The following is a 15,714-nucleotide window of genomic DNA, read 5'->3' on the forward strand; positions in this document are numbered from 1 at the left end:
ACCACAAAATTCTAAAACAAATTGTTAGAAAAAGATTACTGATTCTGAAATATAAGTTCAGCACTGCTCAACACTGTGAATTGGAATTTAACATTGTCATAGCTTCATGAAAAAAGCTCTTTTTAAGTCTGGTAGTTCTCGAGCGAAGGCTCCTATAACATCTGCCCACTCTGCTACCATTGGGAAAAAGATACAGGAGCCTGAAGACGAGCACTTAGCAGCACAAGGGCAGCTTCTTCCCTTCTACCATCAGATTTCTGAATGAACAATGAACCTCAGACACCACCTCACTTTGCCTTTTTCTTGCACTATTTTTATTTATTTTGAAATGTGGTTTCTAGAAATGTTTGCACTGGGACGCTGTGGCAAAACAATGAATTTTGTGACCTGTTCATGACAATAAATTCTGATTCTGATTGTATTTGCAACTGTATTCCAATAATCTTTTAATGCAATCATATACAAATGCACATTTACCATTAACATTTGCAACTATTGAAAGTTTGCTGTATTATAATTCTATTAAATATTCCATATTAGGCCAGTGTGACATCTTATTTCACCAGATTTGTAAGCTTTGAACTTGAAGTTTTCCCTTATTATCTCATAAGGTTCAGTGCTCATGGTATCTAAGAACCAGTTCAATTGTTTAGAGAGAAATAAGACAAAAACCTAATTGATGATGGTGCTGTTCCAGAGCATTTTGAATAAGCTTAAAGGAAAAAGGTTTAAAAAGGTAATTATGTGGCCTTTCAAAATCAACATTTTTTTATAATTACAAAAGGAAAAAGAAATGTGAAATTAATAATTGGGATAGGAAACAAAGCATTAAACAAAAGAACACAGAATGACGGTGTGACAATTATGTTTTAAACCCAAAAGCTTGTCAAAGAACTTAGTGTGGAAGTGCGTGGTTCCTCTTACTTACAAGAAATAAATATGCGAAGTTTTTTTGCAAATTTGATGTCCATATGCTCAAATATTACGATCTAATTTATAATAATGTCCTCTCTCTACCTCTTAACCTACGAAATTCTCCTCTGAATTGAAATGAAGAATTCTTATATATGTGTGTGTATGTGATGATATCTCTGTGCAATCCTAAAAAAAATTATTATCCTCTTCTTTTTCTATGTTTATATAGCTATATTATATTTTATAAGTCAACTATTCTGAGGGAGGGGGGGTTTGGGGTAGGGGTGAATACCATCATGTATGTAATTTTAATTTTTTTTGGAACTTATATAATTACATTAATTTTGATTATTGCATGTATGGAAAAAATTTAAATAAAATATTCAAAAACAAAGTTTCTCTTAAATTTCTGCAACACATGTCAAACTCATTAACATAAGTTGTGATAAGGTGAGGACATAATAAAATCCGTGGCAAGAGTTAGGGAACTGTGATAGCAGAGTATTCACCAGACATTATAATTGTCACAAAGCTAATCTTTCAATTGTTTTCCCTCTATTAGTCCACCATAGGTTTAACTGAAAAAAAGTGTTACTGTGTTTCTATCCAGGCTTCCTAGCTCCCAACAAGAAAATCAATTCCTGACTCTCTAGTGGAAATTTTGAAACAAGATAATTACCTCCAATGTGAAATTCAACCCAAATGGCCAACTATATTTCTAATGGAAGGTCACGGAACTGAGATATTAATGGTGCTCCGTGATCTACTAAGTCCTTCACCCGAGTTTTATCACTGTATTCGAATAACGTGATGTGAGCTCAGTCAAATGCAATGGGGGATAATGAAAATTGACAGAGAATCACAAATCACGACTGTTATTCTTTGGTTGCACACTCAACCATAGCTGACAACTTGCAAAGTGGACACATTTTTACAGTAAAATATCTATTATCCAGCACTTACAGAGACTGTGGATGCCAGAAATGCAAATTTTACAGTTGATTGAGATTAACTCTTACAATACCTAACTAATACACCTGCATTAAGAATACACAACTTAAAAGACAGTACAAAATGTAAAGTAATTGAAAAAAAATCAGTATTATACTCTTTAATTATATAAAGTTCAATTTAATCACATAACTCCCGTAACTTACAAAATTTAAATTTAAATTTGAACCCCGGTCACTGGTACTGTACCAACATTGGGCTAATCACTATGCTAACTGTACCACCGACATAATTAACCCCTCCCCCAAGTTTACAGATAAAGCCTTACTAATATACCAAAAACCAATAAAAATAAAGTCTCTTACTAGGCAGGGATAAGGATACACTTTGGGAGAGTAGCCCCAGTGGGGAGAGGCATCGACTGGCTCTTCACCCTAGGAACTGCCATTTTATTCAAACACAACTTTATCAAAACTTTATCCAAACAGCTGCTGTGGGGCAGGGCATGATCGGGGTGCTCGGCTGGCTGAATGTTTGCTCCCAGGGGGTTGTATGTTGCTTCAGAGAACATTTACTTTTACAATTTTAAACTTTTATTTAAAACTTTATTTATTCTTATTATTTTTTAATTAATTTCCTCGATTTTTTTTGCCAGTTGTTTGAGTTCCGGTTGATTGAATGCCAGATATTGTGGATTTTACTGCATTTCCTTTTTTAGGATCTGGGTATTGCTGGCAAGGTGAGCTTTTATTGAAGAAGGGTTTCAGGCCCGAAACCTTTACTCCCATGGATACTGCAAGACTTACCGAGTTCCTCCAGCATTGTTGTGCATTTTTACTACAATCTCAGCATCTGCAGACTTTTGTGTTTCACTTGAGCCTTTAATCCCAATCCCCAGTAGACTATATGAACTAATGTTGAGATCCTGCTCAAGATACTCTAGTCATGCAGTTGAGTAGTGAATTGCAGAATACTGTATAGGCAAACAGCACAGAGGAAAGGGCAATCTCAGATGCCAAGGATCCAGGTCAAGATGATGATCAAATTGGAAGGAATCTGGTGATGTTCCCATGCATTAGCAAACTCTGTATACTTCTGCAGTGCTTGCTCGGAACTGCGTATCTGTCTTAAGGTTATCTATTCCCTCTCAGCCTTCAAAAATTCATGCTGTGTGGGTGACCACATTCCGAAATTCATTATCCACATAATAATGCCTCAGAACGCACTGCAGTTATAGCTCAAAATCCAAAATCTGCAGCAAGCCTCAACTCTCCAGTAAATGTCATTTACAGGACTCTAGTACACCCAAGGATTTTGTACCACTGATGTCAAAAAACACAAAGCATGTATGATCTAATTCATATCTGTGTAAATGTGCTATCCAGTAATCAAATTTTAAACTTGACCAAGTTCTCGATAAAAACCACTCATGGGGCACAGAAAAAAGGTGCAAGACCATTTCTGACTATGATTTTGGGGTTAATAACTGCTCAGTGGAGGCTATTGGTAAAATCGAGCAGGAGATTAAACTACCAGTGGAATTGGGAGGATAGAGCACCTGAAAAAATGCTTTGATTCATGTGATGTGTGCATACTGCCACTTGCAAAGTTTTTTCAGAAACACTTCACATAGAAGCATTCAGAATTTGTAAAAAAATATGAAAATTGTTAAAATTTACATTGATTTTTAAAAAGATTTTGACATACAGGACTGTAATGGGCCAATTCGGCCTTATGAGTCTGTGCTGGTCAATTTGCACCCCATTAACCTAGACCCCGGTATGTTTTTGAAGGGTAGGAGGAAACCGGAGCCTCCGGAGAAAGCATACATAGACACAGGGAGAACATACAAACCCAGGTCAGGACCTGATCACTGGTGCTGCATAGGCATATATTATTGGAACTACTACATCCTCTCTGTGGCCTTCTGGATAATTACAATTACTGTATCTGTCAGCAAAGGTAGCTCATAGGGATTATGCTAAATAAAGCTAAAACAGAACTAAAATATTGAAAATAGCATGCTAGGTGTCTTATTGTTCAAATTATGCAAATATCCCTCTAAAGCAAGCAGTACCGAACAAGTGCTGGTGAAGGAGATTCGTGCTACTTTATAGTAGTCATGAACATGATGGGCTTGTGATTTTCTCCATTGCTCCATAACTACCAGTACTTAGTATTTTGCTAATGCAGTTAATTACAAACCATACAAAAAGAAGAGATACTTTACACCAAGATTCTCCCACCATTTGATCCTAATTAGAAAAACCACACTGGTGTCTGCAGGCAATTCTTCGGTTAATTCAGGCGAAAGCACAGATTTAAGCAGAGGAATGGTTTTATGACATCATTTTATATATCTAATGAATCAGAATTAGTATAGCCAATTTAATTTTCAATAGAGACAGGCAGAGTTCACTCTGGAAACCGATTTTTGTATCATTATGAATTATGTTTCCTACCATCCTCGGTGCCTGCAGTCAAAAGAAATGACTCCATTTCCATCTGGCCTCCATTTTATACCTGCAAAAATGGACAAGAGCATGGTTACTGACTTGCATGCACTAAACACCTTTGGGACTCAGTAATAGACTCACTTTGAGTCTCATTCTTGAAGTCAAACATTCAATGCAGTACAAGATCATAAGACATAGGAGTAGAAATAGGCTATTCAGCCCATTGAGTCTTCCCTGCCATTCAATTATGAGCGAACCCATTCTCCCACTCAGCCCCACTCCCCGGCCTTTTCCCCAGAACCTTTGATGCCCTGGCTAATCAAGATCCGACCAATCTCCCGCTTCTTTTAAACTGTAAATCTGCAGTATTCCTGTAGACATGACCCGTCTTGGGAAGCTGGCTTGCGTGTTCACACAGAACCAAAAACTCGTGAACCCTCTCCAATGTTAATACATCCTTTCTTAAATGAGGTGCCCAAAAACTGCTCAAAATACCCCAAGGTCATTCATCCACAAGAGATGTAAAATCAAATCTCACATTGTCTCTCAATTGAAAAGAAATTAACATATAATCATCATTAAATGCAAAAATGGAAACAAATGGTGCATACCTCACAAAGTGTGATATAATAAATATTTAAACTTTTGGCAGATGGTTGTACTTCAAATTTTAATGAGGATTGTAGCAACGTTTAGAAGTGCTGGAAAGGCCATAAATTTAGTGCTCCTTGAAATCGGGCAACTCGATTATAAATTCTTCACTCAATTCATTTAGATATTGCTGGCTGAACAATGACCCGAAGGGAAGAGGGGAGGCTAATAAACCATGGAAGTTTTGAAAATTTGGGAAAGAAGTCAATTCAGGGCATACTTTCTTTCATGAAATGTTTGGTATAATTATAGAGCAAAGAAGGCCCATGAGTTCCTTAAGCCTGCTGCGAACATAATTTTCATGGCTGAATTTGCACAACTGTTTCACTTTCCTGTCCTATGGCTGTAATCCTTGAATTATTTTGGGCAAAAGATTCTATTGATCTCAGTTCTAAATATTTTACCTATTGAGCATCCAGTGGATTTAGGAATAGATGATTCTTCACTGTGCAAACTGTATTATGCAAGGAGTAGGCATCCTTTGTCACCAGCGCTCATAACAGCCTTTATTACTGCTGTTAAACCATTTGACTATTGATTAAAAAGGCACAATAACAATTCCCAACATGTCGTCAATTCGTATGCAAGAAGCTGAGTCAGTTGTCCCAAATGGGTTCTATATTTAAGGCTTGAATGTATTTTCGATGCTGGGATTACACTTTGGGCCAGCAGTGCCACAAATAACCTTGGGGAACGAGTAGCTTCCTTGTACTAGGTGATCCTCCCAGTTATCTGTCCAGAAACACAAATAAATTGTACAAATTGATCTGATGTGACAGAGAGGACTGATGACCTATTTGGCAGTGAAATACATATCAGTTGGTCAAAGTTACAAAATCTTCCCTCAGAATAAAAGGTAGTAACGTTGCTCACCTTCATTTCAAAGCTTACAAATCTTAATTGCAGAAGGAGCAATGAAACTGCTCCAATGCTTTGTTTCTGCAATGGAATCAAATCAAATAGGAATGCTCTTAGAAAGTATAAGCATTCAAACATCCTACGGGATGGGTACTACTATAATGAGTTAACTCTCATTGGGAGCTATCTGATTAATCTATCTTCCTGATGCTGTTTTCCTTCATTTAAATATCACATCACATGGGAATTTTCATCAGGTGAACAATTGTGCTTTAAATTAAATCCTTTCAATACTTCCATTCAAAAATATTGACTGCATAGTTCAGAAGAGCTTCAAGCATTTACCTGGATAAAGTCTAAAGAAACCGGTAGAACTTCCAAAATATTGCCAGGTGAGAGTTGGATCTTGCATAAAGTTTTCATAAAAGACTGTGTTCAATGCTTCTGACCAATAAACTCCATTCAAGATGTTAGGATCTATTGAAATGGGAAACCACAAGGTGTAAATAATGTATACTTCTGATTACTTCTCCATGGTTACATGATTCCATCACTATCTCATTTGTGCCATTCTTCCTAAAGTGGACATGATTATCAAATACTGCTGTCACTGCTTCCCTACAATGTGGATATGGATTAAAACTCTGAGCATAACAAAATTTAGTAAATCTTCACCAACATAAAATTCCACGACTTGCTTCAGAACAATTGCAGGAATTCCTCCAGTGAAATAGTAGGCATGTAATGATAAGCATACACTCTGTGGTAGTTTGGCTTTCTGTGCATATTTTAGTATTAACTGTAATGCTGCCATGTTTGCATTCCAATAATTATGAAAGCATAGACAGGGACCATAACTTCTGTACATAATGTTTCTATCCCAAGATATTTGTCAAAGGAATTCTTTGTAGAAATTTGATTTTGTATTTGTTGTACCTAACATATCGGTTATCAGATATGATGGTTGCAATTATGTCAAAAATGTATAGTATGTTCTTCTTCAAAGACATTTGGTTCAAATGTTAAAATTTATACATTGAACAAGATTTTAACACTAAACAACTTCCATTAAAAGTTTACCACTTTGAACGACAAATCAACTGTTATTTAACAGAAACCATATTCGATGAACACCACAACTAACATTCTTCACCAAGAAACAATTCAAAACCTAGCAACTTTCTAAATCAATGGCAAAAAATGTAATTTTGGCCATCTAAGAACCAGTAAGTAGGTTGGAAAACATAAAATTAGAAGAGACAGTTATTTACTGAAATAATAACATCCTGATACCAATTTTCAAAAGGAACAACAATGTTGAGGAAGAAGCTGAGTATCACTATAAAAGTGAGGGAATGTGTAGTGGAGTGGACATTGTCAGAGTGGGCTAAGTCAGCGTGCTAAGGCTTTGGCTCAACATGCTTCAGCAAAAACAGGTAAGAGGTGAGGAGGGATGGTAGGAGTTGAAGAAAGGGCCACCCTATTCAAGGAACAAAAAGGATTCAGCAGGTAGGCAGAAATGAGGGTGGATTTTCAATATATTTTTTTTCCTCTATTCATAAACAGTGAGAATGGCAGCCAAGGCAAGGGAATGCTCCTCTTACAGAATGTGGGTCATCAGGGAAGCCAGCATTATCCCTTAAGACTGCATCTGCAAGAAGTGCATCCAGCTGCAGCTCCTGACAAGCTGAGTTAAGGATTGGACTGGAGTTGGATGAACTCCAGATCATTCAGGAGGCAGAGAGGGTGATGAACAGGAGTTAAAGGGACACTATCACACCTAGGAGGCAGGAGGAGGGTAGAGTAGATTAGATCAATTAGATTAGATTGAACATTTTGCCAAGTGAAATACAAAGTCAATGAAATACAATTATCATCCAGCCAGAAGTTTAAAAATAGTGCTATATACTACTAACTACTTGCACATAAAAACAAGATGGGTGACAGTTGGGAGAGGGAAAGGATACAGACAGTCAGTGCAGGGCTCCCCTGTGGCTGTTCCCCTCAATAACAAGTATACCATTTTGGATTCTGTTTCTGTGGCGGGGGGGGAGGGGGGGAATAATCTACCAGGGACAACCCAAGATGATCAGATCTCTGGCATGGAGTGTGGTCCTGTGGCTAAGGAGGGAAGGGAGGAAAAAAGGCAGGCTGTAATGATAGTGGATTCCAAGGTTGGGGGACAGATAAGAGGCTCTGTGGGAGAGATAGAGTATGTTGCCTCCTTGGTGCCAGGGTCTGAGATGTTTCAGATCAAGGTCATGGCATTCTCAGGAGGGAAGATGAGCAGTCAGATGTCATGGCCCATATAGGGAACAATGACATGGATAGGAAGGGTGATGAGGTCCTGCAAGGAGAATTCAGGGAGGTAGGCGCAAGGTTGAAGGACAGGAATTCCAGGGTAGTGATCTCAGGATTAAAACCCATGCAAGGTTAGAAATAGGAGGATAATGTAGCTTAACACTTGTCTAAAGACAGTGCAGGAGGGAGGGCTTCTGGTTTTTTGACCATTGGCCTCTCTTCCAAAGAAGATGGGATCTGTTCTGAAAGGATAGTTTGCATTTGAAGTGAAAGGGGACTAATATCCTTGTGTGAAGGCTTGCTTGTGCTGCTCCAGTGGGTTTAAACTAGATTTGCAGGGGGATGGGAACCATCCCATTACACCATTAAAAGTCAAAAGGTTGTACATGGTAGAAATGCTCTCAGGTGCATCTTTTTCAATGCAAGGAGTGTTGTAGGAAAGGCAGATGAGCTTATAGTGTGGATTGGCAGTGAAACTTGGTTGTTGGAAAGTCAGGCCTGAAAGCTCAATGTTCCAGCCTTCTGTTGTTTGATAGAACAGAGGGGATGAAAATGGGGGGGGGGGGGGGGGTGGGGGGGGGGGAAACACTGCTCATTAAGGAAAATATCACAGCTGTGCTCAGGTAGGACAGACCAGAGGGCTCATCTACTGAGGCTATATGAGAGGAGCTGAGGAATGAGAAAGGTATGACCACATTCATGGATTTGTATTATAGACTACCCAATAGTCAACGAGAATTAGAGGAACAAATCTGGAGAGAGATAGCAGACAGCTACAAAAATCATAAAGTTGTGATAGTAGGAGATTTAAACTTTCCACATATTGACTGGGTTTCCCATACTGGAAAAGGGCTGGATGGCTTGGAGATTGTCAAATTTGTTCAGAAAAGTTTTCTAAATCAAAATCAAAATATAGAGGTGACAACTAGAGATTGGATCTCCTATTTTGGAACTAGACAGGATAGTGACAGAACGATGTGTAGGGGAACATTTTGGGTCCAGTGATCATAATGTTATTAGTTTCAAGTTAATTGTGGAGAAGCATAGCTCTGGCCCTTGGGTTGAGATTTTAATTGGAGAAAGGCCAATTTTGAGGAAATGAGAAAGGATGTAGAATGTGTGGAATGGCATAAGTTGCTTCTGATCAAGGATGTGCAAGGCGAGTGGAGGACCTTCAAAGGTGAAATTTTGAGAGTATAGAGTTTGTATGTTCCTGTCAGTATGAAAGGCAAGGTTAGCAGGCATTAGGAACTTTGTTTTTCAAGGGATATTGGGGATCTGGTTCAGAAGAGAGAGGTGTATAGCAGATATTGGTAACATGGAGCAAATGAGGTACTTGAGGAGTATTAGAAAAAGCCAGAAAGAAATCAGGAAGTCTAAAAGAAGACACGAGGTTGCTTTGGCAGACAATGTGAAGAAAAATCCTAAAGGTTTCTACAGGTATAGTAAAACCTCGCTAGAGCACAGTAGTTGGGGTCCAAGATTTCATACCGCGTTACAGTCGAGTCGCGGAAACAGGTGCATATATAGCTGGAGACCCACCAAAGTGGTTACTATCTTTACTACCTCCTCAGTTCAGGAACAATTCATACCTCGTCTAGCCTCCATGCAGTAAAACTGCAGATATCGAGGTTGAAGTAAAAACACAAAGCTAGTGAAAATAAAGTTTGGGGTCCACAGACACCCATGCTATAAGCAATTCCACGGATTAACGAATAGCGTTCTAGTGAGGTTTCACTGTATATTAAAGCAAAAGGATAGTAAGGGACAAAATTGGTCCCCTTGAAGGTGAGAGTGGTTGCCTTTGTATGGAGCCAAAAGAGATGGGAGAGTTTAAAAAAAATTCCCATTAGTATTCACTCAGGAAATGGCCACAGAGTCTTGGGAAGTAAGAAAACAAACAGTGAGGTCATGAAACCCATACAGATTAAAGAGGAGGAAATGCTTGCTGTCTTAAAGCAAATAAGGGTGGCTAAATCCCCAGGGCCTGACAATATATTCCCTTGGTCCTTGAGGGAGGCTAATGTAGAAATTGCAGGGGCTCTGGCAGAAATATTTAAAATGTATTTAGCCACAGGTGTGGGGCTAGAGGATTGGAGTGTCGCTCACTTTCTTCTGTTGTTTAAAAAAGGCTCCAAAGTAACCCTGGATATTATAGGCTGGTGACCTGATGCAAGTAGTAGGTAAATTACTGGAAGGTGTTATAAGAGATTGGATATACAATTATTTGGATAGCCAAGGACTCATTAAGGATAGTCAACATGGGTTTTTATGTGATAGACTGTGTTTAACCAATCTTATAAGATTTTTTGAGGAGGTTACCAGGAACATGGATGTGGTCTTCATGGACTTTAGTAAGGCCTTTGACAAGGTCCTTCATGGGAGGTTAGTAAGGAAGTTTCAAACGCTAGGTATTCATGGTGAACTGGATTCGACAATGACTGGATGGGAGAAACCAGAGAGTAATGGTGGATGATTGCTTCTCAGACTGAGGTCTGTGACTAGTTGTGTGCCTCAGGGATCAGTGTTGGGACCATTGTTGTTTATCATCTATATAAATGATTTGAATGATAATGTGGTAAATTGGATCAGTATGTTTGCAGAGGACACTAAGATTGGAGGCATTGTAGTCATTGAAGAAGGTTTTCAAAGTTTGCAGAAGGATCTAGAATGGCTGGAAAATGGCAGATGGAATTTAATGCAGAAAAGTGTGAGGTGTTACATTTTGGAAGGACAAACCAAGAAACATATGCAGAAGAACAGGAGGATCTGGGAATACAAATACATAATTCCCTGGAAGTGGTTCATAGGTGGATGGGGTTGTAAAGAGAGCTTTTGGCATACATAAATCAAAATATTGAGTATCGGAGTTGGGGTGTTATGGTAAAGTTGTACAAAACATTGGTGAGGCCAAATTTGAAGTATTGTGTGCAGTTTTGGTCACATAACTACAGAAAAGTTATCAATAAGATATAAATAGTGCAGAGAAGATTTACTAGGTCGTTGTCCAGACTTCAGGAATTGAGTTACAAGGCTAAACAGGTTAAGATTTTATTCCCTGGAGCATTGAAGAATGAGGGGACATTTTATAGAGGTACAGTATTTAGATTTATGAGGGTGTGATAGTACAGACCTATCACCAATGTATATAGTTACAGTTTCCAGAGTATGTAATGACTGTGCTTACAGCGATTGGCTGAGAGCTTAGCCACACCTACTGTCTGGGCCTTAAAGGGTTGTGTCCCTAGTCAGGTCAGATCATTCCGGACTGGTCGGCCACCTGTGAAGAGCTCCTGTCTTTTGCTAATAAAAGCCTTGGTTTGAATCAACAAGTCTTTGGTTCTTTCGACGAGCTCTACAATTTTATTAGAAAAAATAATTTTTTAAAAAAGGGATGGAGCGTCTGACTCGGCCAGAGAAACTTGACATCGACCCACAGTCAGCTCCAGCCTTCAAAGCCTTTAAGTTCTGGCTCACCGTCCCTGGCCCCGTCCTTTTGCAACGCCACGTCCGGCACTCAAAGAACGACCCCTTGGTTGACCGAGGGACTCTACTCCACGCGAACCCACATTACGCCTACGTTGAGTTCCCAGATGGGCGGGAGGACACTATTTCAGTGCAGGACTTAGCTCAGGACGCAGTAGGCCCAACAACCCCCCCCCCCCCCCCAACTCAACCTTCCCCAACTCTTTATTCCCCAGGCCCCGTGCCGGAACAGAATGACCAACAGCACCCCAACGACCCGGGCCACCCTGCCGACAACACAGCTGGGGAATTGAGCGAAGGAGCGGTCGCACCCGACGAGCCCGCTGGCGACACCACTCCAGCGACCCCAATCCTGGCACCACGGCGGTCACGCCGGATGGTCAGACCCCCTGACCGCTACAGTCCTTAACTTCCTTCCCTTCTCCCTCTTCAGCCCTTCCACCCCAGGGTCAGTTCTCCAAGAAGGGGTGAATGTGATAGTACAGACCTATCACCAATGTATATAGTTACAGTATCTAGAGTATGTAATGACTGTGCTTACATCAATTGGCTGAGAGCTTAGCCACACCTACTGTCTGGGCCTTAAAGGGTTGTGTCCCTAGCCAGGTCGGATCATTCCGGACTGGTCGGCCACCTGTGAAGAGTTCCTGTCTTTTGCTAATAAAAGCCTTGGTTTGGATCAACAAGTCTTTGGTTCTTTCGACGAGTTCTACAGAGGGTGATACAGAATAAATGTTGATAGACTAGTTCCACTAAGGGTAGGTGAGATATAAAACAGAGCTCATGGGTTAAGAGTGAAAAGTGAAATGTTTAAGGGAAATTACGAAGGGGAACTTCTTCAGACAGGGAGTGGTGGGAAAGTGAAAGGAGCTACTAGCTGAAATGGTCAATGTGGGCTCAATTTTAACATTTAAGAAGAATTTGGGCAGGTTCATGAGTGGGAAGGGTATGAAAGTGCAGGTCAGTGGGACTAGGCAAAAATAATGGTTCAGCAGAGACTAGAAGGGCTGAAGGGACCTGTTTCTGAGCTGTAATGTTCTATGGTTCTAAGGTTCTAATGACTGCTAAAACTTCTATAAAATATATCTTTGCAAGGTATTTTAATGGCAGCTTTTGGGTTACAAATAAATGAAGGTGCCATTAATGATTGAAAGCACTGATGTTTTCATTCCTGCACTGGTCAGTTTGAAATTGGACATGGCTTGCATCTGGCAATCCTTATAGAATGTGCATCAAAATCCAGATGCCCAAATCTTAGCCAAAAGTAGAGCTCTGTATAATTTCTGAAGATTAACTTGCCTTCCAGAGGCAATTTCTCATCTGACGCCCAATTTTATTTTGGTGGCGACTATGCTACCAGAACTTCCTTCAATTACATTGTTGGGTGAGGTAGAAGGAAAGGGCTAGCAACAGTCAAGCATAAGGCAAATCAAGTGTAAATCAACATAATTCTCAAAAATAGCAAAGGCTGACAAAAAATTAGAAGTATCTGAAAACATGAAAGATGATGAACACCCAACGGAACAAATTGGTTTATCTTACCTTTATTATATACATTCGTTGGGACTTGTATATTACTAAGTGAGGTGTTAACTGGCAAATTATTGAAATGCTCATTTTCTTCCAAAAGAAACTCATTTCCAAGTTCCACATAGTTGCCATTTTTGTCCACTTCATTGATCAACACAGAATTGTAATAATCAAACTGAAGGCAGTGAAAAAGGAATGTTTGTTAAAACATTTGTTAAACCAGTATTACTTTCCAACAAATGACATGTTGCTTTTATTCACCAGTCACCAGTTTGAACCCACCTTATAGAAAGTTGGTGCCCAAAATGGGATCCTGACTACTTTCCTCTTCTGCACCCAAGGTTCTGAAGAGAGCATCTTATGTGTGATTAAGTAATTCAACACAGATGATAGATTTAACCCAGACTATACAGCAATTTTTTTGTGTCATCCTTTCATACGTAATTAAAAATTTCTCTGTATTCTCTGGACTCTGAATAAACTTAAGAGGTGATGGATATTTATTAGCATAAATAAATGAAACACGGACTGAGCTGCCTGTTGCAAAGGACATGTCTGAATAAATACAGTATTGACTCATGATCCCCATTTTAAATTTATTAGAACTGTTTCATTATTTTGACTTTCATCACTAATAAGAAAACCGCACTATGGATGTAAAACATTCTCAGTTTCTTGCTACCAATCATGAACCTCATGCCTTCTTCAATGGGCTGAGAACTCAGCTACAATGTTGTAGGCCAGACTTTAACCAAGATTCTTGTTGCATACAATTAAAGTTTGAAAGGAATGAATTAATTCCTTCTAATATGTTCTCCAATAATGAAGAGTACTGCTCCAATTTCATTGGGATACTACCCTGGTCCGATTTAATTACACAATGTGATTCATTGCATCACTTTGCTATCATGTTAATATTCACTCATTGCAAAGAATGGGTTGGGTACAATAACCAAATCAAAATGATGGTTATTCTTAACATTTTTAAAAATGTGTGATAAACTACAAAATAACAGCACAACATTAATATCCAGTCATATTTACAATAAAGTGTCAAAACCTGTTTTTCAATAACATGTTCTCTCAGTGACAATATCAAACCGGGAGTACACACTCAAATTGTAATACCGACATGTTGGTAAACTAATGCAATAAAGTTCCTGTAATGTCAAGAAAATGAATCTCAGCTATGGATTTGAAAAAGATGTGGCAGCACTCTGATCATATCATCTTGACAGTTTTCAATTGTATGCTTGGAAAGAAGTTCAAATTAAATATATTAAAACTGATGCCAAATAAGTGGCAGGGTGACTTCCTTGAGATAATTATTTTATAGCAGCTTTTAGCTCTGATTTGTTCTTGTATAATATAGGAGTGCATGGCTCCCTGTAAATAATGATTATTTAAATTTTTTTGGGCTTGATATTATGTCATTCTGTCAATAACAGCTGCAAAATACTGGAAAAAAGGTCAACTCTAGAAGATACCCCTTGATCATAAACTAAATAGCATAACATGGAGCTGCAGTGAGATGATTCTGTATCTCTGTTTATAGCATGGTAACAAGCTCTTCCGGTCCATGAGCCAATTACACCCAATTGACCTACAACCCCCATTATATTTTGAAAGATGGGAGGAAACCAGAGTACCCAAGGAAGCCCACGCAGGCACGGGGAGAATATACAAACTCCTTACAGTCAATGCCGGATTTGAACCCCAGTCACTGGCACTGTAACAGCATTGCGCTATTTGCTATCTAAAATATTCTACAATTATAATTTACTTTAGGAATTTACTATAAAATAAACTTTTAATGAGTGCTGGAAAACTGTCCTAGATGTTCATATAAACAAAAATTTGAAGGTAGCAGGACAACCTGTTGAGCTGATAAAAGTAAATAATTCTAAGTATCATGCTGTAGAATGCTGTCACTGGAGTTTGAAAAAAAAAATTCAGGAGATTTAATAAAAGTATTCAAAATTAAGCAGGATTTTGTCAGATAAGAGGGGGAGGATTTCTTTCTATTGACAAGAGAGTTAGTCATCAGACAAACGAAACTGGTAGAAAGATGAGGAAAATTTATTTTGAGAAGCAAGATTTTACAATCAGGAATGAGAACTTGAATGTGGTGGAAATAATTGCAACTGTCCAAAAGTAGTTGCAATTATATTCCAAAGGTACAGGGGATTGTGGGAAAAGAACAGAGGAGTAAGTTGAAGTGGAACCATTCTTCAAAATGAAACAGGAGAGCTATGGGCCAAATGGTCTTTTTTTTGTTCTGCAAAACACTAATTGGTCCTGGCTGTACAAAGGTGACTTTTTACTTAGTTTAACCAAGTTACTAAGAAAGAAAGAACCCTTGAATATTGTTCTTACAAACTTTAGCACTGGTGCACTCACCTCAAAATCCATATTATATTCATGCCATAAATCAGCTTCTTCAGCTGCATCCACCAATTTCTGAATGGGGAAAAAAAGAGATAATATATTGCCTATTTTATACTCCACAGGAATGAAAACTCAATCGCCAAATAGTAAAATGCAGAATTCATGGTGAGAACAGAAG

The 15,714-nt window shown here is 38.8% G+C and overlaps 1 protein-coding gene across 1 annotated transcript in view; it reads right to left on the bottom strand.

Annotated features, from left to right (window-relative positions):
• The window catches only part of LOC138745230 (voltage-dependent calcium channel subunit alpha-2/delta-4-like), a 270,894-nt gene that overhangs the window by 218,518 nt on the left and 36,662 nt on the right, over positions 1-15,714 (bottom strand). Inside the window, exons 6-9 of the mRNA XM_069902292.1 lie at positions 15,549-15,608; positions 13,161-13,323; positions 6,177-6,308; positions 4,329-4,389 (exon numbers count right to left, since the gene is read on the bottom strand). Of these exons, the coding sequence (XP_069758393.1) occupies positions 4,329-4,389; positions 6,177-6,308; positions 13,161-13,323; positions 15,549-15,608 (416 nt within the window). The remainder of the gene's footprint in view (positions 1-4,328; positions 4,390-6,176; positions 6,309-13,160; positions 13,324-15,548; positions 15,609-15,714) is intronic.

This window comes from Narcine bancroftii, chromosome 11 (assembly GCF_036971445.1).
Source record: "Narcine bancroftii isolate sNarBan1 chromosome 11, sNarBan1.hap1, whole genome shotgun sequence".
Taxonomy (NCBI): domain Eukaryota; kingdom Metazoa; phylum Chordata; class Chondrichthyes; order Torpediniformes; family Narcinidae; genus Narcine; species Narcine bancroftii.